This window comes from Capricornis sumatraensis, chromosome 3 (genome assembly GCF_032405125.1).
Source record: "Capricornis sumatraensis isolate serow.1 chromosome 3, serow.2, whole genome shotgun sequence".
NCBI lineage: Eukaryota > Metazoa > Chordata > Mammalia > Artiodactyla > Bovidae > Capricornis > Capricornis sumatraensis.
The window spans coordinates 106,552,674-106,577,687 of NC_091071.1; the positions used below are offsets into that span (position 1 = coordinate 106,552,674).

The 25,014-nt window shown below is 36.8% G+C and overlaps 2 protein-coding genes and 1 pseudogene across 4 annotated transcripts in view; 2 read left to right on the plus strand and 1 right to left on the minus strand.

Annotated features, from left to right (window-relative positions):
- The window catches only part of RAB3GAP1 (RAB3 GTPase activating protein catalytic subunit 1), a 123,111-nt gene that overhangs the window by 23,073 nt on the left and 75,024 nt on the right, over positions 1-25,014 (minus strand). For all 3 annotated transcript variants that reach the window (XM_068967306.1, XM_068967307.1, XM_068967308.1), the window contains 9 exons: positions 23,143-23,224; positions 17,830-17,898; positions 16,487-16,560; positions 13,894-13,986; positions 13,304-13,473; positions 10,894-10,983; positions 9,827-9,999; positions 8,428-8,482; positions 7,195-7,566 (listed from right to left, as the gene is read on the minus strand). In XM_068967306.1, coding sequence (XP_068823407.1) covers positions 7,195-7,566; positions 8,428-8,482; positions 9,827-9,999; positions 10,894-10,983; positions 13,304-13,473; positions 13,894-13,986; positions 16,487-16,560; positions 17,830-17,898; positions 23,143-23,224 — 1,178 coding nt within the window. The remainder of the gene's footprint in view (positions 1-7,194; positions 7,567-8,427; positions 8,483-9,826; positions 10,000-10,893; positions 10,984-13,303; positions 13,474-13,893; positions 13,987-16,486; positions 16,561-17,829; positions 17,899-23,142; positions 23,225-25,014) is intronic.
- On the plus strand, positions 1,270-2,081 carry LOC138077062 (ATP synthase subunit d, mitochondrial-like). The gene is given in 2 exon segments (XM_068969436.1): positions 1,270-1,487; positions 1,880-2,081. Coding segments are annotated over 2 exon segments (420 nt in total).
- On the plus strand, positions 2,284-2,579 carry LOC138077196 (small ubiquitin-related modifier 1-like; annotated as a pseudogene).

A 25,014-nucleotide genomic window follows, 5' to 3' on the forward strand; every position in this document is an offset into this window, starting at 1 on the left:
TCTGCATGCTACAACCAAAGAGCCCACAAGCTGCAGCCAGAGAGTCCGTGTGCCACAATGAAATACCCTGCATGAAGCCACGAAGATCTGCGTATCGCAACAGGACGACACAGTCAAATAAATCTTTCTTTAAAATAGCATCTAAAAAACACTGATAAGGGAAAGTAAAAGAAACATTAAATAAAATGAAAGACATTTCGTGGTTATGAGACTCAATATTGTTAAGATGTCAATTCTCTCCAATTCAATGCAATGCTAAATCTAATTTGATAAATAAATTAAAACCTCAGCAGGATAATTCTGTATGTGGAAACTGATAGTTTTCCAAATTTACATAAAAATGAAAAGAATAGCCAAGATAATCTTGAAGAATAAAGTCAGAAAAGCTATACTACAAGACAAAGATTTTTATAAAGCTACAGTAATAAGAACAGTACATTACTGACACAAGGATAAACAAAGGGGCTAACAGAACAGTCCAGAAATAAACCAACACACACACAGTCACATGATTTATGACAAAAACATCACTGCCACTACATGGAAAAAGGTAGGTTTTTTTAATAATGGTGTTGGAAAACAACTGTACATCCTTATAGAAAAAGAGAATCTTAACCTCTTCCCCACACCAAGCAGAGTCAGTCTAAGATGGATCACAAACATAAATACGATGGGCAAAACTATAAACCTTCCAGAAGAAAACACAAGAGTATCTCCAGGACCTCAGAGTAGTTAATTTCTTAATGGGACACAAAAGCAGTATCTACATTAGAAAAATATTGGTAGATCAGACTTTATTAAAATTAAGAATGTCTATTCAACAAAAAGCATCATTAAGAAAGTGAATAAGCAATGCACAGACTAGGAGAAATTGTTACACACACACATATACACATATAACTAAGGACTCAGACTGAAAATATGTGAAGAATTCTTATAAAGCAATAAGAAAAAAGACAACTAACTTTTGAAAAATAGGTAAAGGTCTTGAACAGGCACTTCACCAGGAAAATATCAAAATGGGCAATAAATATATGAAAATATATTCAGTATTATTATTCATCAGAGAAGAAAAAACATAAGATAGTACCAAACCACCAGAAAGGCAAAAATTAAAATGATTGAAATCATGAAGAGTACAGAGAAGGGAGTGGACATATGTATGACTATGGCTGATTCATGCTGATACATGGCAGAAACTAACACAATATTGTGAAGCAATTATCCTCCAATTAGTGGGCTACCTGGGGGTTGGTGAAGGTTCTTAAGATGGCTGGATGGAAACTTGCTCTAAAAGCCACTGACTAGATAGCTTTTGGGGAGATCATCCCCTGAAACCAGAAGGCTGTGGCTAACTCCTTGAAGTCCTGGAATAAGACCCTCACTTCCAGGTTGGCTACTCTGCCTGAGAAGCCACCTGCCATCGACTGGGCTTACTACAAGGCAAACGTGGCAAAAGCTAGCTTGGTGGATGACTTTGAGAAGAAGTTTAATGCGCTAAAGGTTCCTCTGCTGTGCTTAGTTGCTCAGTCCAGCTCTTTGCAACCCCATGGATTGTAGCCTGCCAGACTCCACTGTCCATGGGGATTCTCCAGGCAAGAATACTGGAGTTGCCATGCCCTCCTCCAGGGGAGCTTCCTAACCCAGGGATCGAACTCAGGTCTCCAGCATTGCACGTGGACTCTACCCACTGAGCCACCAGGGGAAGCCCAAGAATACTGGAATCATTAGCCGATCCCTTCTCCAGGGATCTTCCTGACTCAGGAATCGAACCAGGGTCTCTTGCATTGCAGGCAGACTCTTTACCAGCTGAGATACCAGGGAAGTCCAAAGGTTCCTATATCAGAGGATAAACACACTGCCCAGGTGGACGCTAAAGAAAAGAAGGCGTGAAAAGCTGTGCTGAGTTTTTGTCTCTCGCAAAGACGAGGATTCAGGACTATGAGAAAGAGTTGGAGAAGATGAGGAACATAACTCCATTTGATCAGCTGACCACTAAGGACTTGAATGAAGTCTCTCCAGAAACCAGATTAGACAAGAAGTACTCCTACTGGCCTCACAAGTCAATTGAGAATTTATAAACTTGAGTCTGGGAGAAAGCTCTGGCCCTTGAATTATAAACTGTGTACATTAAAAATAATAACATAGAGAAGGCGTAGAGAAGTCCCTCCGGTCGTTGTGTTGTACTATCGGGTAGAGAGATGGAGCTGTAAATCTCGGAGTGAGGTTCTACCTACCCGAGGCCGCTGATGTGCGGAGACCCCGGGGGAAGCCACCATCACCATGTCTGACCAGGAAGCAAAACCTTCGAGGACTTGGGGGATAAGAAGGAGAATATATTAAACTCAGAGTCATTGGACAGGATAGCAGTGAGATTCACTTCAAAGCGAAAATGACAACACATCTCAAGAAACTCAAAGAATCATACTGTCAAAGACAAGAGAGTTCCCATGAATTCACTCAGGTTTCTCTTTGAAGGTCAGAGAATTGCTGATAATCACACTCCAAAAGAACTGGGAATGGAGGAAGATATGATTGAAGTTTATCAAGAACAAACAGGGGGTCATTGAACGGTTTAGATATTCTTTTTCATTTTTTTTCTTTCCCTTTAATCCTTTTTTTAAAAAATAGTTCTTTTGTAATGTGGTGTTCAAAACAGAATTGAAAACTAGCACCCCATCTCTTTAAAACATCTGGTAATTTGAATTCTAGTGTCCATTATTCATTATTGTTTCTTTTCATTGTGTTGATTTTTGGTGATCAAACCTCAGCCCCCTCTCCTTTTTAAAAATTACAGGTGTGCATAGAGATTCTGCCTTTCCCAGGACTATGCATTTGCAGACTTGTGATAAATAAGATCAACTAATGCAAGTGTTCCTAATGAATTTCCAATTGGCCCTGAAGTTCTAGCATGTGACTGCTTCACTCCTGGACTATGAATTTCAGTGGGAGATGGAAGTTTTTCAGAAAACAGAACTGTGGAAAATGACCTTTCCTTAACCTGAAGCTACTTTTAAAATCTGAGGGTCTGGACCAAAAGAAGAGGAATATCCAGTTGGAGTCAAAATGACAGAGAATAATGACTAACTCCAGAGATGGCTTCACTGAAGAGAAGCATTTTAAGATGAAAGAAAAATCTTATCAGAAGATCCCAGAAAAGATCTAGTTTTCCTTAGCAGTTAAAAGTTATTCGTGCAGAACACTGCTCTTTTTTACTTTATTTATCCTTTTTGGCCGGGATATGGGTTTTAAATAGACAGTGTCTGTACCAGTTTCACTAAAATAAACAAAATATTTGTAAAAACCATAAAAAATAAAAACATAGTAAAAACATGATGCTTCAATTAAACATTTAAAAAAATAAAAACATAGTAAAAACATGATGCTTCAATTAAACATTTAAAAAAATAAAAATAAGGAAGGGATGTTATAATCACATACTACGATTTTTGTTTTATTTCTTCTTGCATATCTATTAAATTGTGACTTGTGTATTATTCTGTTTATATTATGCAGTCAACTTAATCTAAAATATTGCTTTGCCTTAAAATACTATGTCTAATATTAATAATAGATCTTTTGTTTATTAGTTATATGCCCTAACTTATTTTCTTTTATCCATGCTATATGTTTGTGGTTGAGGTATTTCTTTAGTGAATTCCTACAGTTGTTCAATAATGAAAAATGTATTACATATATTTCCTTTCATTAAAGCATCACAAAATACCTTAAAAAAAAAAATGTGTGCAGAGAAGAGTTAACATAGCAGGCCTCAGATTACTCTCCTCAGAAAGGCCTGTTTGCAAAGTTGGCTGGCTTGGCTGGCTTCTGGAAACAGGGATTTTGGCAGAGTCCCACCATATTCAAAACTGATAAAAATGGTTTATTATGCCTGGCGGCTCAGTGGTGAAGAATCCTCCTGCAATGCAGGAGACACAGGAGACCTGGGTTTGATCCCTGGGTTGGGAAGATCCCCTGGAGAAAGAAATGGCAACTCATTCCAGTATTCTTGCCTGGGATATCACATGGATAGAGGAGCCTGGTGGGCTACAATCCATGGGGTCACTAAAGTCAAGCATGATTTAGAGACTAAACAACAACAACATGCCTAAATTTTGTGCACACAATATAGTTTATGCTAAACATCTACTTTCCTTCTGGGAATCTGGAATTTTGGCACATGCTAGGCAGAAGGTGCCATGTGACCAGCCCCAATAAAAACCCTGACCACTGAGCCCCTGACAAGTTTCCCTGGTAGACAACATTTACATGTGGTCACAACCAATTGCTGGAGTTAAGTGCACCCTGTTTGACTATACTGCAAGGAGACTCTTGGAAGCTTGTGCTTGATATCCTCTGAAATTTGTCCCATGTGCCATTTCCTTTCTTCTGATTTTGCTTTGCATCCCTTTGCTGTATTAAGTTACAGCTGTGAGCATGATTATATGCTGAGTCCTATAAGTCCTCCCTAGTGGCTTCCCTGGTGGCTCAGAGGTTAGAGCGTCTGCCTGGAATGCGGGAGACCTGGGTTCAATCCCTGGGTCAGGAAGATCCCCTGGAGAAGGAAATGGCAACCCATTCCAGTCCTCTTGCCTGGATAATCCCATGGACAGAGAGGAGCCTGGTAGGCTACAGTCCATGGGGTCGCAAAGAGTCGGACACGACTGAGTGACTTTACTTCACTCTACTTCACTTCGTAAGTCCTCCCAGCAAATCGTCAAACCTGGGAGTGGTGCTGGGACCCCTGACAAACCAATTATAAGTGATTATGTGGCATAAACCACAATTATTTTGTACTGTTGGAGGGAATATAAATTAATTCAACCACTTTGGGAGACTGTTTAGCAATATCTACTGAAATTCAAACATATTGCTACCACATGGCCCAACAATTCTACTCTTAAGAATATATCCAAAAGAAATATAAGAATGTTCATTTATTTATAATGACTTTAGCTATAAACAACTCAAATTCCATCAACAGGTGAATGAAAAAAGTGAAAGTTAGTCACTCAGTCGTGTCCAACTCTTCGTGACACCATGGACTGTAGCCCACCAGGCTCCTCTGTCCATGGAATTCTCCAGGCAAGAATTCTGGAGTGGGTTGCCATTTCCTTCTCCAGGGGTTCTTCCCAACCCAGGGATCAAACCCAGGTCACCCACATTGCAGGCAGACGCTTTATCAACTGAGTCACCAGGGAAGCCAACAGGCGAATGGATAAACAATATACTGTAAGAATTGAGTGGCATATTCATAGAATACTATAAAGTAATAAAACACGCACAAATATTGATTCATGTCATGACATGGATGAATCTCACAGATGGTAGTTAAAAATGGACAACACAAGTGTACACAATTCTGTTTATACACAAACAGCAAACAAAGTATGATTCCATTGATGATATTCAAAAACTGGTAAAACTAACCTATGCTGATAAAAGTTATAAAAACAGTTAACCTGGAGGGGAATACTAGGCTATGGCATTCCATACATCTGGCTATTTAAATTTTAGGAAATTATATTAAATAAAAAATTCAGTTTCTCAGTTGCACTAGCCACATTTCAAGTACTCAACAGCTACATATAGATAGATTAATGGCTATAGTACTGGACAGCACAAAATACTCATGTTCATCTTCAAAGAAAGTTCTATTGATCATTGCTATTCTAGAATGATGACAATTTTCTGTATCTTGATATGAGTAGTAGTTAAATGGGTCTCTAAATATGAAAAAACTCAAACTATTCACTTGAAGTTTGTGCACTTTAGTTATAATTTATAACTCAATAGGTAAGTAAATAGACATGTTTTTAAAATAACTAGGAGAAAACATATACAATGTATATAACAGATTATTTATATTTAAAATATAAAGGACTCATATAAATCAGTAAGAATAGAACATCAACCTAAAAGAAAAATGGAATACAACTTACAGGGAAGGATAGCTGTAAACATATTAAAAAAGACACTAAGGTTCATCAAAAATCAGAGAAATACAATCTAGAACATTGAGATACCACTTCTGCCCATCATATTTGCAAAAGCTTTTACGACTGGTAATGTCAGTTTTTTATAAAAAATTAAAAGATGAATATAAGTAACATGAGCTCAAGAAATGTACCATACAATTTTGCTACTAAAATCCTATAGTCCCAAGACAGTGGCTGGCATATACTATGTACTCAACACATATATATGGAAGGAAGTATGAAAATAAAGTTGGGGAGATAGTGGTATTCCCTTATTCCTATACGCATCAATGATGGGGTATAAGTAGGTACAGCCCTTTTGAAGAGGAATTTTATATCTTATATATTTGTTTATATAGAAATTCCATATCTCCCTTGGAGAAACAATCATATGTGAAACAGATAATACTGAAAAACAAGAATTTATACTGTAGCATGATAATAGCAATAAGCTTCAAATAACATTATGCATTAAGAGAGGAAGAGTTAAAATAAACTATGGCTCTTCCATGCTGTGGAATATTATACAACAATTAAAGAGATGAAGTAGATCTGTATGTAATGACATGAAGAGATCTCAAGCTTTTAGGTTAAAAAGCTACATATCAATACACAGATTTTTAAAAATCCACACAACTATGTACCATGTGCATACGTGTACATACATCAATGCATAGAAATAGGTATAAAAAACTATAACCCAAACCAATAATAATGGTTATTTCTACAGATAACTGGAATTAATGGGTGGTGACTTTCACTTTTTCTAGATTCAGATTTTCACAATAAAATATACTTATTACCTATGCAAAAAAACCAAAAAAAAACCCAAAACCATTGCTCTTCCTTAGGTCTTGAGCTGTTGCTATTCCATTTCCTAATGGTATAAAATGGTATAAAATTACATAAATCAAGCATTTTTACTTTTGTTCTTACCACCAATATTTCTGGCTTTTGTTTTTTTTTAAACACCCGAAGAACTAACAGGTCACTGTATACATGATGAAGTACTATCTACTGAAACTTCAAAACATTTCTCAGCTGCACAAATAGTAGACCTAAAAACCCCAATAGTTTATTTAGATTTCAAATCTATAGATCTTTAGACACAGACTGTTTAAAGAAGTGTCTTTATCCAAAGTAATCATCTCCTACTAGGATAAAGGTATATAAGCAACAACAACAATACAACTTAAAGAACCAGTCCCCGTCCCACCTGGGTCACTGGAATGTAGAGAGGTTCTCCATTATGTAGCAGTGTGAGCTTCCCATGCTGATGGAGTCGTCCTTCAGGCTTTAAACTTGCCATCTCCTTAGGTCCTCCTTTCTTGCCACTCTCTTGTCCATTTCCCTTAAGTTCTTCAGTATCACTTAGGCATTCAAAAAACTCTTCCTCGCTGTCACTCCAAGAATCCCATGATTTTCCCACCTCTCCTTTGTCCTTATCTGCCTCTCTCAAATTATCTGGCCCCAGCTGATCTCCAGATTTTCCAGCATCCCCTGAATATGTATTAGTCACATTATCTGAAGGACTTGTCTTTCTCCCCTCATCACGTGCCTTCTTTCTTTCAATACAACAATTTAACATCTTAAGAAAACAGAAACAAAATTATTTATTATTTTATTATTATATTTATTATTATATATGAATTGTTAGTCAGACATGCATAGGTCCCAGCCATATCCTGGACAGTTACTTTTCCTTCCCCTTCCTGGACACTGGTGATCAGAACATACCCAGAGACCCTGGCTTTTGTGTCAAGGATCCCTAAGTTACCAGCCTTATTAGGAGTAAGCTAGACAAAAACTGCCAGCACAGGTGCACCAAGACCTAAAAGGTGACTCAAAGTAATAACCCAGGGCTCATTACACTGCGTTTGTAATAAACCAGCATTGCAGTTTTTGCCTGCCCTCTGTGGGTTTTGCTTGGGTGCTTATGGGTAAACACCTGTACACAAGGATACCAGTTATATAAGCTAAAGCTGTCAATCAACTTATCAAATAACACAAGACACAGGAAGAGAATTTCCACCACTCTGAAAAACCAACCCTACCCCCACTTCAGGGCAGTTTCTGGTTTCTAGACTGCCTATTCTCATCCTTTCATGGGAGCTTATGTTCTCTTTGCTTAATAAAGCTGCTGCTGCTTAAAACTGCTCTTTATCTCTCGAACGAATTTTTCCCTTTGCAAGGACAAGGACTGAGGAAACTGCTGTTTCACCAGTGACAGTTACAGTAAAAATTTATCCAGTGCCTGAATATTTTCTTTTCAGTCTCCACCCTTTCCCTGGACCTTGGTGTGAATGACAGTGACTTAAGTAACCTATAATGAAATGAAATGAAATAACCTGTAATGAAAACAGCTTATAATCTATTATTATTTTTAATGTCAGAATAACTTGACCTAACCACTGTCACAAATTATATACTGCCACTGGGAAATTTTTACCTGTAGCTTCTGATGTAATAAACAGCATCTCAGATCTGGGGGTCCACTTGCTAATCTATCAAATAAAGGAGTAGAAAAAAGCTTATCAGTAGAAATGCTTCAGATACGCATATTTTTATACCACCATATATTTAAACCACATAGATAAGAGAGCAAAACTAGATTTCTACAAATGAGGCAACTTAGATGGAGCAAATAAAATTAAAAGATCAAAATTTATTTCATTCTCCTAGTCCATAATTTACCAACAGCAAGTACAAGGGACAAAACACAACAGCAAAGTAGTGACAGTTCTCAAGCTAACAGAAACTTAAAAAATTTAAGGCCTTGAAATCCACCCTAGGAAGTAGCTAGCATGCAGTCTTTCAAACACTACAAAGGAAGTTATACTATTTATTCAGTTCTCAATCATTATGGTAGATTCTCAATATAAAATCCATTGATCTCCACCTCTCTTTTGCTGAAGGGAGCCTGGATTTCCTCTACTCTAAATGAGGTGGTTCCCAGTAATTAGCCAAGAGAGAATCCAGTTAAGTAGAGGCTGGCAAATGACTTAGGAGTAAACATTTTTGGATCAGTTACCATTTTGTATTACCAATATCATGATTCTCTTCCCTTAGTTTGAGTAGGATGGGCAAATGAACAGTAATCTATACAGTATCAACATATATGCTAAACTCTTTAAATGAAATGTCAACATAAGCTATATAAAAAAATTATAGGTAATATTTAACACTCAAACTTCTGAACTCTTAAGATGTTTTCCTCCAACTAAACTACTGTTAACATTTTGTTATATTTCTCCCCAATTATTTTTCTATACATATTTCTATATATATTCTCTATATTTTCTAATATTCTCTATTAGCATAGTTGAAAGAACTGTATACATTAACACTACAGTCTACTTTACTACAAATATTGTGATCATCTTCTATGTTTATAATAGGGATTCTTGGAAAAAAACTCTCCATTATAGAAATACATGATGATTTATTTAACCACCCTTTATTGGAAAAGACCCTGATGCTGGGAAAGATCTAAGGTGGGAGGAGAAGGGGACAACAGAGGATGAGATGGTCAGATGGCATCACCGACCCGATGGACATGAGTTTGAGTAGACTCCGGGAGTTGGTGACGGACAGGGAAGCCTGGCGTGCTGCAGTTCATGGGGTCACAAAGAGTCAGAGATGACTGAGTGACTGAACTAACTTAATGTCTGATACTTAATTTTTTCTTCCTACTATAGTGAACACCAATGAACAGAAATCATATCCTAAGTTTCTTATCATTTTCTTGGGGCAGATTTCCTACAAGAGGAGAATTATAATGAGTCAGAAGTCAAATTTTGTGAACAAATAAAAATACTATCTCTACAATCGGGAACTGAAATTATTACCCTGGAATCAGAAAGTTGTTTTCCCATCTGAAACGCATTTCAAGAACAAATTCCTGCCAGAGATGTGCCACTCCTTTCAGTCCTCCATGGTAGAAATTGATCATACAAAGACACAAAGCCAACTTGTATGTTAAACTATCAGACGGTGCAGATTTGAACTGATTGTAGAGATTCTAAATTTAACAAAATAGAAACAAACAAAACTTGTTAACAATATATTTACATGTATAATCAGAAACTGTGTAGGTAGAGATTTTAATACCTGAAATTAATCAGGCTTTTATCAAATGTCTAAAACATTATTGCCTCAATTTTTCTTAGGCAGCTCCATGTTTTCACGATCTCTACAAGGATCAAAATGTGACACTATATTTTAGTGAGGCTAAAGGTACAGCTTTAAGTTTCTTCTGTGAAATCTTTAAGATATACTCTAAATTTATGTGTTATATCATGAAATCACTTCCTAACAGTATTGTTAACAATTTGATATATCTCTACACCAGTCATTTAAACTTATTTCTCAATTTATCAAAGACTTCAAAAAGGAAAACATGAAAATTTTACTTCATTTTACATGTTACTCTATTAAAGAATTTTCTACTCTCTGTCTAGTTTTGAAATACAAAGAAGAATCTATTGCAAAACATAAATTTGATGACTTATGAAAAATTTAAACTGAAGGATATCCTATAATCCATACACAGTATATTTTTTCATTATTTCCAGAAAACTTCTTTTACCCAAAATATGTACCTATGTTAACGTTCTATAGTAAGTCACTGAATGGAGGGCATGATCGTCACTGAAGTTTTCCTAAGGTGATTTTTACAATAAAAAGATCCTTATTTCACAACAGAGAAAGTTTTATAGTGAATGCTAGAAAATTATCATGTTTTCCTCATCCAAGTCTTTGTTAAACTGAGGATGAGCTTAAATGACAGGTATAGAGACATAAAACTGTTTACAGTAGTCATTGTTGTGAGGTAGATCTCATGACTGTTGCTAGAAATATTGCAAAATCCCTAGAAATTCAATGCATTTAAAATATTTAACATTAATTAACTTACATATTCTTCACTCTCTAGTGGAGGATTACTATTGTCTGTTGAAGAAGTCCCATCTAATGGTTTCTCAGAAGCAGCATCAGGGAATAAGAACTTAGGGGAAAGAAAGAAAATAATCACATTTTCAATGAAATTTATTACTTTGCAGACTTTTATAACTCTTATAAACACCATATGACATTTTAACACTTGTGTTTTTAAAACAATGAGAATGTTCTTACTGTATTGGCCAGTTGGTTCTACACTATCTCAATTATTTTCTATTTTTCTCCAAAAAACAGAGTGACTAGTCAATTTTAAAATCAGATTTTTCTTAAATGTAACCACTAGGTTCTGTGAATTGTTTAGTTCACAAAATGCAAAACCAGAATCTGTGCACTATGATTTCAGGCTCATCCAAGGTCATTAAATTTTTTTTAAGTGTTATTATTAAATAGATAAAATTATAAAAGAAAAATTTTAAACACCCAAACACTTGTGAGGCTCCATAGAGAAATACAACCCACAGGTTTTCATAGACGAAATGCTACAAGTATGACATTAAAGACCCATAATTTTACCTTACGAGATACTTACAGAAAGTGGGAAGCAGACTAAACCTGTAATGACCGATGTGTCTTTTCTACATGATTTCTGTTAATACATGTGAGGATTTATGTGAGGGTGAGGGTGCATATGTGAAGGTGTGCAGAGTGGTTAAAAAAAAAAACTGCAGTGCATACAACTGAGCTACATAATTGGAATAAAATCTCTTAAGGATATATCCTTAAGAAGGGGCCTTCTCTACAGAAATTTATTTTCAATCCTTTAATCACTAATCTCCCCAAGTGTTTTGTGGTACCGCTGACATGTAATTCCTTTGCATACTTTGCCACGTACTACAGAACTGAACAGAACAGGCTCAAGAGATTTTTCCAGTGGTCATGTATGGATGTTAGAGCTGGACTGTGAAGAAAGCTGAGCGCCAAAGAATTGATGCTTTTGAACTGTGGTGTTGGAGAAGACTCTTGAGAGTCCCTTGGACTGCAAGGAGATCCAACCAGTCCATCCTAAAGAAGATCAGTCCTGGGTGTTCATTGGAAGGACTGATGCTAAAGCTGAAACTCCAATACTCTGGCCACCTCATGCAAAGAGCTGACTCACTGGAAAAGACCCTGAGGCTGGGAGGGATTGGCGGCAGGAGAAGGGGACGACAGAGGATGAGATGGCTGGATAGCATCACCGACTCGATGGACATGAGTTTGGGTGAACTCCAGGAGTTGGTGATGGACAGGGAGGCCTGGCGTGCTGCGATTCACGGGGTCACAAACAGTTGGACATGACTGACCCAACTGAATTGAAATGAACTGAACACGTTGAAGAGATTTTTCTTCTTAAGGAGAGGAACAACCAAGTGTCAACATCCACTAGTAAGCACATTTATACACAGTATCCTATTTTCATACCACTACGTGAGCTATGTATCAGTGCCCACATCTCTTATAAATAAACAAACTAAAAATCTGGCTACAAAGTCTTGCTCAGATAAATAGCAGGGCTAAAATTAACTTCAAGTTTTCAAGTCCTATATTCTTTTCATTACACTACTCTTAAAGCTTTTTCCCAAGAATGTCTTAATGCACAGGCTGTCAGAAGTAAGATTGTAACTACAATTATAGTAAGAATAGCTATGATTTAGCAAAGTTCTATTAAATACCAGTGTAACAGAAGGTCCTTGAATGCATCCAACAACCTCACAGGCTTTTATTAGATTCACTTCAGATGAAGAAATTGAAGTTAAATGGCTTATTCAAAGTCAAACAACAAATCAGGATTAACCTTGGTGTCTATGGTTCCTGGGCTGGACCTGTTCCACCAACCTATACCTAGGAGACACCCTAGCCCCTTCTAGTACTTGCTACAAAGTTTTCAAGAATACCATTTTGATCATGTCAACCTCCTGCTTAAAGTGGCATTAAACTGTAAGATGAAGTCCCATGCTTCAGCAAGCACTTCACCAGCTACTCTTCAGTCTCATCCCTGACCCCTCTCTGGGAAGTACCCTGCAATCTACCAGATTATCCGACATGCTCTCTCAGGCCTCTGCAATTCGCCCACTTCTAAACCTTCATCCATTTATGACTAGCTCAACTGTCCCCTCTTTGTGAAGCTCTCCCTGATTCCCACTGCTCAGAGAGACAGATGCACCCCTCTGCTGTGTTCTCACAGGCCCTTTGCCAGAATTCTTACATGTAACACGGTATTATAATTATTGTTCATTTTTCTTATTCCCACTATACCAGTGGCAACTCTGAATGTGGAGACTGTGTTTTACTCATTTTATATCCCCATCTAGTACCTGCCACACAGATAGGACTGAATAGATAATAAATGAGTGCGCATACAGACACATAAAAATATTACATTTAGTTACCAAAAGAATAGTATTGAGGACATCATTATTCAGTGGTGATTCTTCCACACCTCTGTGTTTCCGTATTTTCTTCTTTGCAGTGTGCACCATGTTAGAGACTGATAATTTATGAATTGGAACCGGTGCAGGCTCCGTCAACTTTGACAAAGCATGAGTTATATCAGCAATTTCTATAAAAAGAATAGAAACGAATACATATTACATCATCAACCTTAGCAGGTTAAAGTGATGAATAAACTGATGACTGTACAGAATACTTTAGTCACTCTTTTCATCAGTGACTTTTCATTAATACACATGTTCAGCTTTATATAGATGCATGATTAACAAAGGTGTAACAATTTCTGCCCAGGAACTTCAAAAATAAACCTCTAAAACTCTGTTTTTAAAAATATCTTACATTTTCTTATTAATCACACAATGTTTTAAGCTCAGGGTACAGCCAAGAGAAAATGGTAGCTGTTTAGTTCATCAAAACGTGATTCCCTATTATAACCTGAATGAGAAAAATAGATGAAGAGTTGCTGGAAAATGTGTGAAAGAGTTAGACATTTGAAAATAACTTTAAAAAAGAGAAAAAGTTTAGTCACCTCTCCCTTCTTCCTCAAATGTGGATCGTCCAAGAATCTCATCAGTTGACTCCTTTCGACGGCAAATTTTAAAAAATTCAGTGACAAAATCACCTACACAGAAAAAATGTTACTCATTTTTGAAATGTAACTGAAAGAAGTCAGTCCTATACATAAATATACATGTTCTTTCACTAAAGCTATTAACTAACATATTGCTTTCCTGGTGGTTCAGAGGGTAGAGTCTGTGGTGCGGGAGATCTGAGTTCAACCAGAGTCGGGAACATCTCCTGGAGAAGGAAATAGCAACCCACTCCAGTATTCTTGCCTGGAAAATCCCAAGGATGGAGGAGCCTGGCAGGGTATAGTCCATAGCACCACAGAGTCAGACATGACTGAGCGACTTCACTTTCACTTTCAACATATGGCAGAAAAAAAAAAAAAAACATTCAAGGGAACTCTACTCAGTGCTCTTCACTGACCTAAGTAGGAAAGAAATTTTAAGATATATGTATACATGTAACTGATTCACTATGCTATAACAGAAACACATTATAAAGCAACTATATTCTAATAGAAATTAAAAAAAATAAAACTGAACTCTTGCATGATCTGCCTGCCCTTCCAGTCAAGAGGCTGACGTCTGAGCAGGGCCATGAGATTAGTCTTGACCCAGTATAAAAAAAAAATGAGAGACATCTGCCACTCTTGTTGCAATTCTGGTCATAAAAATGCATTAAGTTTGACATTAAAAAAAAAAAGAAAAAGAACCATTCAGTTTCTCCACCCAATGCAAAAACTTAATCCCATTTCAAAGGTAGCCTTGCTTTTACTTTCCCTCTATGTCCCAGGTTATTAAAAGTTTTTTCTTATAATTCCCTCTAGAATGAAAGGAAAAATAATTGGACATAGTAATATTAAGCACTTACTATTGGCCTGAATAAGATAAATAGTATCTTTTCTCATGCAGTTGGTAGATCTAGGATTTAAAACAAGGTCTATCCAACTCTAAAACATTTCCTATCAAGCCTCTACCTACCTCCCAATGTTCTTACTGTTTTAGTCACCAAGTTGTGTCTGACTCTCTGCAACCTCCTGGAAAGCCTGCCAGGCTCCTCTGCTCACGGAATTTCCTAGGCATGAATACTGGTGTGTAGCCATTTACTCTCCAGGGCATCTTCCCAACCCAGGGGTCAAACTCACGTCTTCAGCATCTCCTGCATTGGCTGGCAGATTCTTTACCACTGAGCCACAAGGGAAGCCTCACTACTTCCCTATACCTCAAGACAAAGATGGCAGGAATTTTACCTTATATACGTAAATGCTAATTAGCATTTAATGAATAACATGATGAATGATACAGAGCTCAGGAAAAAAAGCTTTATGGAAATACCCCAAAACTATCAATAAATATTTAGTAATAACTCCATCAGCTGAATGGCAACGTATTACATTGTATGAAATAAATGTGGCATGCATGAACACAGAAATGGAGAAAATAATTTTCACATCCACTAAATATGAGAAAAAGACTGAATAGAGGAGATGGGTTCAGAAGACTTCATGAAAGAGACATTATCTACAAAAGCAGGAAGAGAAAGATAATTCTAGATATGGGATATAATAATTATGACCTGAAGAGTGAATGACAGTTTTAAAAGTATTTTTATAATGTTATAACATTTCTATAATATTACAGAAATGTTCTATATGTTTTAAATGTTATACAAATACATTTCTATAATGTTATATCAGGGTTTCCCTGATAGCTCAGTTGGTAAAGAATCTGCCTGCAATGCAGGAGACCCTGGTTTGATCCCTGGGTCAGGAAGATCTGCTGGAGAAGGGATAGGCTACCCATTCCAGAAGTCTTGGGCTTCCCTTGTGGCTCAGCTGGAAAAGAATCTGCTTGCAATGCAGGAGACCTGGGTTCGATCCCTGGGTTGGGAAGATTCTCTGGAGAAGGGAAAGGCTCCCACTCCAGTATTGGCCTGGTGAATTCAATGGACTGTATAGACCATGGGGTTGCAAAGAGTCACACACGACTGAGTGACTTTCACTTTCACATATTGTTATTTCACTTCAAATATCCCTATGACATATACAAGATTATTTATACCTCTTTTCCTCTATCAGAAAATATATCTGCAGATACAGTACAGAGCCCTACAGAAAGGCTCTAATCAGATCATCAAATTCAGTGTTCATCCTTGTCATATACTGCAAGCATATAGGGATGACAAAAGACAAAAAGGGGTTCCACTAACCAGAATGGAAGAAGCAGAATATGCCACAGAAGGAAAAAAAGAAGTGACATAAAGCATTAGGAAAATAAAACTCAGATCCTGGGAAAACATAAGAGAATTCTGAGGTGTAGACTGGTTAAAACTAAATGACAAGAAAGTCTGCCAGTATTCTTTAAGAATAACCAGAAGGAGTCACTGCTGTTGACAAAGATTAATTTTTAATGACATTAACTGAGAAGGTCACAATGTAAAAAACTTTAAAAAAACTTTCAGATAGGTGAAATAAAGTATAAAGAATACATCCAATGTTCCTGATCTGGAGAAAGACAAATACGTGGTATTTTGGGAAAGGAACATAAATATCTTACCTAGTAAACACTGAGGATTATCAGCTTTTCGAACTCTAACAGACCAATGGGGAGCCTGCATAGGATCCAAATCACTAAAATGCAAAATTATAAACACAAGATCTTACAGCAATCTGCAAAGTTCATAAATTTATCAAAATGCAGTCTTAATGAAAACATTATATAGAAGGACAAGCAATCCATTTTGCCTCCCTTAAACTTACTGCTATTCACATGCAGAAGACCATTTAGATGAGTTTTTAAAAATAAAACCTTAAGACAAAATTCTTAGACAAAAAAGTACAAAAGGAAAAACCAAAATCAGAACAAACTAATCAAAAAGCATAAAAATGATTCTGATCAGGTAACATAGAATGATAACCTAATGAGAATATTTTAGAAATAAATAAAACAAAATGAGAAACAAGCAAAAATGTACAATAATCCTAATGTTTTTTATTACAGTATTTATTAATAAAAAGAAAACTATAAAAATTTGCACAAGATCAAGTACCCCATTTTCTCAGCTAAACAGATTATGCTGCATTCGCTTAACGGGATATTATGCAGTACTTTAAAAATTGACAACACAGATCTACATCTATTTAATGAATAACTGTATTTATGAATAAAGCAAATTAATATATAAATTTATACTTTAAAAAGAAATACCCTTAAATGCTAACTGGTTATTTTTTAAGTAACAGAATTGTAGGTAATCTTTCTTCTTTATACCCATCTAAATTATCTGATTTTAAAAGCTTGTGTTACTTTTACCATCAGAAAATAGAACACATTTATTTTAACTATTTTTTTTCAAAGTGTCCTATTTCTCACTGTTTTGCATCAAGCATGAGACGATACCAAAATTACATTCCTCTTTCCCCACATTCTTCTGGGATAGGGCTCGCTGCAATTTTCAATTTTTTCCTGTGCAATTTTTCCATTGCACAGGAGTGTATGATATGGATGTTTTGTTATTTATGGCACTGAATGATCAAATGTTCTCCCTACATATTTTAATGACCATTATCTCTTAAAAGTCCTTATCAAATGTTCTTACCAGCTACAAAAAGTCCAACAGAATTATGCACTGACTCCCAAACTAACTAGAGACATCTTTGCTAAGCCCAAGTAAGATTCACACTGCTCACTACCCTGGAACTAAGGATCCTGTCTCCAAAGTCTACAGCTTAAAACACATTTCTAATATACATCAGTCAGTCTAAAAACTGATCTTTAAAAACAAAAGTAAACAACCATATCAGAAATTGATTCAAAAAGAAAAATTGCTAACCCACTGGGCAGTTAGTTTAGTCTTTTGAAATCTGTGACTCTCAATGTACTATTTTTAACATACTTACGAATAAACATCATTATCCACAATGATACCTTCAGTCAGGTGAGGCCATGTAGTTGCTAAATGGAGTTCACTGAAACAAAACATGCAATATATCTGAAGCTTTAATAATGTATATATACTCTGATTCAACAATTCTACTTCTAGAATTGTATTCTCAGTAAATAACTGGAAATATGCCCCCAAAAGTATGCTAAAAATGTTCATCATTTGTAATATAATAAAACTGCAAGCACCTGGTTTAGCAAATGATGGCATATTTATATTAATGTCTGCAAGAAAAAACCATGCTATACATAATAATCAAAAAGTATAAGTAAACCAAATGTTTGTCAGTTGATGAGTTAAGTAAAATGCAGCACTATTCCACAGGACAGCGTATTATATGGCCACAAAAAGCAATGATACACTGATTCATGCTACAATGTGGATCAACCTCTAAAAGATGCTAAGTGAAAACACCAGATATAAAAGGTCCCATATGGTATAATCCAACCTATATGAAATGTCCAGAAAAGGAAAATCCATATAGGCAAAAAGTACATTAATATCAGTCTAGAGCCAGAGGCTCTAGGGAGACTGGGATGGTGGGGGCGAGAGGTGGGGTGGGGGTAGTGATAGTTAAGAGGCGAGGGGTTTCTTTTTGTGGTAATGAAAATGTTGTGGAATTAGATACTAATGATGGTTGCACAACTCTGAACCCTAAAAACACTAAATTGTATACTTTAAAATTGTGACTTTTATGGTACGTTAAGTTATATCTCAATTTTGAAAATATCATTTTTATATAGTTTAGGGATTGGCATACTTTTTCTACAAAGGACCCTCTGGGAAGTATTTTGTGCTTTTTATGGGCCATGTATCAATTGTTTGCTATATTCTTGTTTTTTTCTTTTAAAACCCTCAACAACGTAAAACCACTTTTAGTCCCTTGTTGTTGTTATTTAGTCACTAAGTCGTGTGTCTTTGTGACCCCATGGACTGTAGCCCGCCAGGCTCCTCTGTCCACAAGATTTCCCAGGAAAGAAAACTGGAGTAGGTTGCCATTCCCTTCTCCAAGGGATCTTCCCAACCCAGGGATCTGAGATAATAATAATAATAGAAATAAAGTACATAATAAATATCATGTGCTTGAATCATCCTGAAACCATTCCCCACCCTGGTCTTCCATGAACGCCGTTTCTGGTGCCAGAAAGGTTGGGGACAGCTGCTCTCTAAGGCTCTCGGGGTCCATCATCTGGAGGCACTGGTGCAGCTTGACCTTGAGGTTGACCGTCACCAGTCTTCCTGATGAAGGAGATCTGGGAGGGGAAGTCTCACTGTCTCATGAGGTTGGGGAGCATGATTTCCGCTCTAATTTTCCTGGGTTGAGACTTCACCCCCTGAGCCTTTGGTGTGCTTGGGGTGGCTTTCCCTGGTGGAGACCCATGAAGGGTAGATTGGCTAAGAGGCATCGAATTCTGAGTAGATCTGCTGGAAGCCTGGTGCAGGCTCTGCTGGAGGCTGAGCGGATCCCTAAGCTCCACTGCATTAGAAGGGGTGCGTGTTGGGAAGGGCATGGGATGAACAAGACCTAACCCCGTGAAGACCATCCACGGTGCGTACAGATTCCAGGCACATTCATGGGCTAACTGTAGGGACACCTTTTGGGCTGGTTTCACCGTCCAGAGTTTAGCCCGTTAAACTATGGTAATTTAGCTCATTATATATATAAAAACAGGCCAACAGTCAGATTTGGTCCACAGGTCATAGTTTGCTGACCTCTTTTATAGATGAAAATTAAACTGCAGAATAACAAGCCACAAAAAAATGTATGATGACATACATTTATAAAATAAATAAAAATACTGCAGAAAAGAGTTACCATACCAGGCCTAACACTGAGAAAGGATTACTTGCAAGGCTAGTCCCTGGTTTGGCATCTGGGAACTTGAATTTCAGGAGGGTTCTTATCATTCCTTGTGCCTAAATTACCTGTGCCAAAAACATGGTTGATGGAAACATCTAGTTTTCTTCTGGTACATGCTAGCCAGAGGGAGCCTATATGACCAGTCTCTGATTAAAACTTCTAAGTGCTGCGCCTCTAGTGAGCTTCCCTGGTAGACAGCCTTTCACACATACTGTCACAATTCATTGCTGGGGGAATTAAATGTGTCCTGTGTGACTACATGGGAAGATGAAGTTTGTCCTTCATTTGCTCTGGACCTCACCCCATATGCCTTTTCCCTTTGCTGATTTTTACATATCCTTTTGCTTAATAAATAAGCATGAGCACAGCTATATGTTGAGTCCTACAAGTTCTCCTAGCAAGTCAACTTGAGGGTGGTGTTGGGGGGATCGGCTGCATATATACACATAAACACGTACATATACACACTTAATTCATATGAAAAATGGCTGGAAGCACTTATAGCAAGCTGTTGTCCATGATCACCTGTGAGTAGGTGATTATAAATTTAGTGATTTTTTTTCCCTCCTGTCTAGATTCTGATCTCACTTGTTATATGTGGAGAATACAGAAGTCAAAAGGGTCAATTACTTCATTTCTCTGCTCTTCGGTGACTAACTGGCAACTGCAGTCTGAGCATCTGAATCTGTAAGCACAGTTAGGAATTCACAGTGGGCCAGGACTCCACAACAATGCAGTGTAACCCGGGTTATGAACCAGACAACTAGGCAGGCTTGGCTCAAGGCTATTTTCTGAGCCTGGTTCTACAATGGTCCCAATTAAACATTAGACTTACTAAGTATCTATCCAATAAATTGATTTTTTGCTTGAATTAGAGTTGACTATTACAGTTTGCAACTAGACAATGTGACTACTAAACACAGGGTTTTTGCCCATTTTTACATTTTTTCTGCACTGAACATGAATTTATTATTCATAATAAAATTAAGGTAAAAAATGACCACAAATAATATGTGATATCATATTGTTTAAATGATTAGAATGATTTGAAATTTAAAACTATACACTACTGAATTTTTTAAAGTATGAACCTCAAATTCAATTCCTAAGCTTTTATGACTAAGTCCTCTCCTCTCCCTCTAACTATAGAAAAGTTTCTTTGACAATGAGACAAGATAATGAAAAAGGCTCTTCATTTCCTCTTTCACTATTAAACATGCCTTTTCAAAAGCATAATGCCCACAATATTTGCTAATCAGTCTGATTTAAATTGTGTGCCACACACACCATCTTAGCCTCAACTTATTTCTGTGTCCTTCAATCACTTGTTCCTTTGCTGACTGACTCCTCATCACGATATAGATTTGGAAGAAATATTTAATAATTAAAACCTTCACACTTCTATCAGATCAGTTTATTGCTCTCCTCCTAAAATCTTCTCTAAGTAAAATTCAAATAAACGACCCCACTGGAGCCATAATTGTATCTGTATCCACCCCCGCAGCGTTTCTTGCTTGCTCACTGCATTCTAGCCGTGAGAGCCCTCTTTCGTTCCCTTCAGTAGACTTCCCAAGCTCTTTCCTGCACCAAGGTGCTTTGCACAGGCTCTTCCCTGCACCTGGAATGGTCGTTCTCTCATTCTCTGCCTGGCTAAATTCTTCCCTAATTAAGACTCAGAGTAAATACCCTTTCCTTTGAGAAAACTTTACTGACGGCATACAAATCTAAACTAGTCACTCATTTTAGTGTCAATACTTTCTATACTTTTCCTTCAAATTACTCCATAATTTATAATTCTAAGTTTACTCAGGTGATTAGTTCATCTATTTTATTTAATTAGACTACAAATGCCGAGAAGGAAGAATCTGTCAGTTTTACTTACTTCAGGATCTTCCTCTTAGCACAGTGTCTGGCACATATAATAAATATCAATTTTTAAAAGATATCCACTTTACTGTCTCCCTTAAGTGATTTTAAGTTAGAAGTATTATTATTTCTACATTTAAGTGAGAGTATTAAAGAAGGCAAAAGGAGAAGAGGGTAGCCGAGAATGAGATGGTTAGATAGCATCACTGACTTAATGAACATGATGAATTTGAGCAAACTCCAGGACATAGTGAAGGACAGGGAAGCCTGGCATGCTGCAGTCAATGAGGTCGCAGAGTAGGACACAATTTAGCAACTGAACGAAAAAATGTGAATATATATATATTTTAAAATAACCAAATAGTTTAACAAATTAGATAGTTTTTATATAAGCACTGTTAATATTTTCCAAATATTTTGCTATCAGTGATGAAGTTTTCCAACCCCTACATTTTCTCGTGAAACAGTTGTTTTTATTCTTTTTTTTAAGTTCAGTAGCTCTTCTAGAAAAGCAATTGGGTAACCTATAAGGTCACCTTTGTGTCTCTTATTTAAGTCTTAATTGTGAAAAAGCGGCCAAGAAAAATGCAAAAAATTGTTAACTCTGGGTGATGGACACATGAAAATTTGTGTTATATGACAATGTCTGTGCTTTTCAATATTTAAAATGTTTTCCCAAAGTAGGCCAAGAATCATTTCTATAAGGAAGCGATTCCTTATACATTAAGTGTATTAATATACACTTAATTACATTAATGTATTAATGTAATTATTGTATATTACTTTATATTATATATTACATTGATGTATTATATCAATATATACTTAATACATGAGGAGACATTACTTTGCCAACAAAGGTCTGTCTAGTCAAGGCTATGGTTTTTCCAGTAGTCATGTATGGATGTGAGAGTTGGACTGTGAAGAAGGCTGAGTGCCGAAGAATTGATGCTTTTGAACTGCGGTGTTGGAGAAGACTCTTGAGAGTCCCTTGGACTGCAAGGAGATCCAACCAGTCCATCCTAAAGGAGATCAGTCCTGGGTGTTCTTTGGAAGGAATGATGCTGAAGCTGAAACTCCAGTACTTTGGCCACCTCATGCGAAGAGTTGACTCATTGGAAAAGTCTCTGATGCTGGGAGGGATTGGGGGCAGGAGGAGAAGGGGACGACAGAGGATGAGATGGCTGGATGGCATCACGGACTTGATGGACATGAGTCTAAGTGAACTCTAGGAGTTGGTGATGGACAGGGAGCCCTGGCGTGCTGCAATTCATGGGGTCGCAAAGAGTCGGACACAACCGAGCGACTGAACTGAACTGAATACATGAAGTGTATTATATATGTTTTACATATTACTTTAAAGCCTCTTTTACTTCTTAAGTTACAGAGGAAAAAAAAAGATGGACAGATTATTACATGTAGGTCTCTATATCCAGCACTACATTCATTCCAGGAGGTTGCAGTATTATAAAACACAGTAAAATCAATATCAAATAGAATTTTTAAAGTCCCATAATTCAAATGATATAATGAAAGTCACACCTAATGGGATCTTCACAGGCACCAAACGGTAACTTGCCAAATTCCAGGCCTCCCACTTCTCCTCCTACAAGGGCATCTATATCTAAAGAAAAAAAAAATTTCCACAAGTTAGCCAAAAGCGGAAAATAAAGAATTTAAATTTAGTTATGTCAACCTTTTGAGAGATTATAGATTTAAAACTATTTACATTAAGACACAGCAAGTTAGAGAGCAAGCTGTCAGATATTAGACTTCCTCCAAGAATGTTAGAGTAAAAAAACAAGGAAAGTTATAGTAAAAGGATACATTTAATTCCTGTTTGTAAAGTGCTGTATTCAAGCCTGCATTCTAAATTTTACCCTTCTGAAACAGTCCTTAAATACTATTCAAGAGAATATTATTCTTGTAAATTTAAAAGATTCTCTAGGTATGTGATTAATGTTATCTAAAAGAACAATTAAATAAGTTTAAAAAAATTTAATCATCAATCTACATTCATCAGTTTTGCTGTGAATAATTTCAGAAGAGCCCAAATTAGTCATCATTAATAAAACTTTAAGCTGACAGTACATGGAAGTATCTGAAGCATAGAAAAGAATTTCCATTCCATTATGAATGGTATCTGAGATTAGAGGAAAATTTAGAAGGTAAATCACCCATTAGTTTCATCTCTCTTGAAGAATAAACACTTCTAAAAGACATCAAAAAGATTTGTCTTCAAAGTAATACAAATGGTTGTTTTTAATTATTCACACAACACTGTGAATTACTAAAGTCTACTGTTAAGTTATGAACACTTACAGATACACTAAAATCATGCTTGACAAATACCTACACCCTAACTAAATTATTAAAATTAGCATTAAATATGGTTCAATTACTTGAATCAGTAAATTTTCTCAAATCAATTCATTCCATTTTTTCCACTAAAGAATGCTTACAACAGAGATCAAAATAACTACTTTTATTATAAAATGTGAATTAAAGAACTTCAAAATTTATAATAAGCACATGTTTAAAATCAGTGAGCCAGGGCTTCCACGGTGGCTCAGTGGTGAAGAATCCACCTACCAGTGTGCAGGAGGCACTGGTTTGATCCCTGATCTGGGAAGATCCCACGTGCCACAGAGCAACTAAGCCTGTGCGCCACAACGAGAAGGCACCGCAAGTAAAAAGTAGCCCTGTCTCGCCACAACTAGAGAAAAATCTGAGCAGCAACCAAGACCCAGCACAGTCGAAAATATTTTTTTAAAAAACTTAGCAAGCTAAAAATTATTACTGGACTATACCTGTATAAAATTTTAATTAAATTAAAAGGTGAAAAGCAACATTGTAGAATCCAAGGATGATGCAACTTGGAGTTTGACCAGGATTTAAATGTGAACGTTAGCACTTGGTGACCATGTCCGCTTGAGTCAGTTACTTTTGTTTTCTAAGAAAAATAATACTTGTCTCATAGAGTGAAGTGAAGTGAAGTGAAATGAAAGTCACTCAGTCGTGTCCGACTCTTTGCAACCTCATGGACTGTATAGTCCATGGAATTCTCCAGGCCAGAATACTGGAGTGGGTAGCCTTTCTCTTCTCCAGGGGATCTTCCCAACCCTGGGATCAAACCCAGGTCTCCCACATTGCAGGTGGATTCTTTACCAGCTGAGCCACAAGGGAAGCCCAAGAATACTGGAGTGGGTAGCCTATCCCTTTCTCCAGTGATCTTCCTGACCCAGGAATCGAACCGGAGTCTCCTGCATTGCAGGTGGATTCTTTACTAACTGAGCTATGAGGGAAGCCCCACTTGTCTCATAAGTAAATGAGAATTACATGAAACAGTACATAAAATGCACAGTGTCTAGCCCATATTATATGTTCAGTCTCTTCCCCTTAAAAGGGAAAATA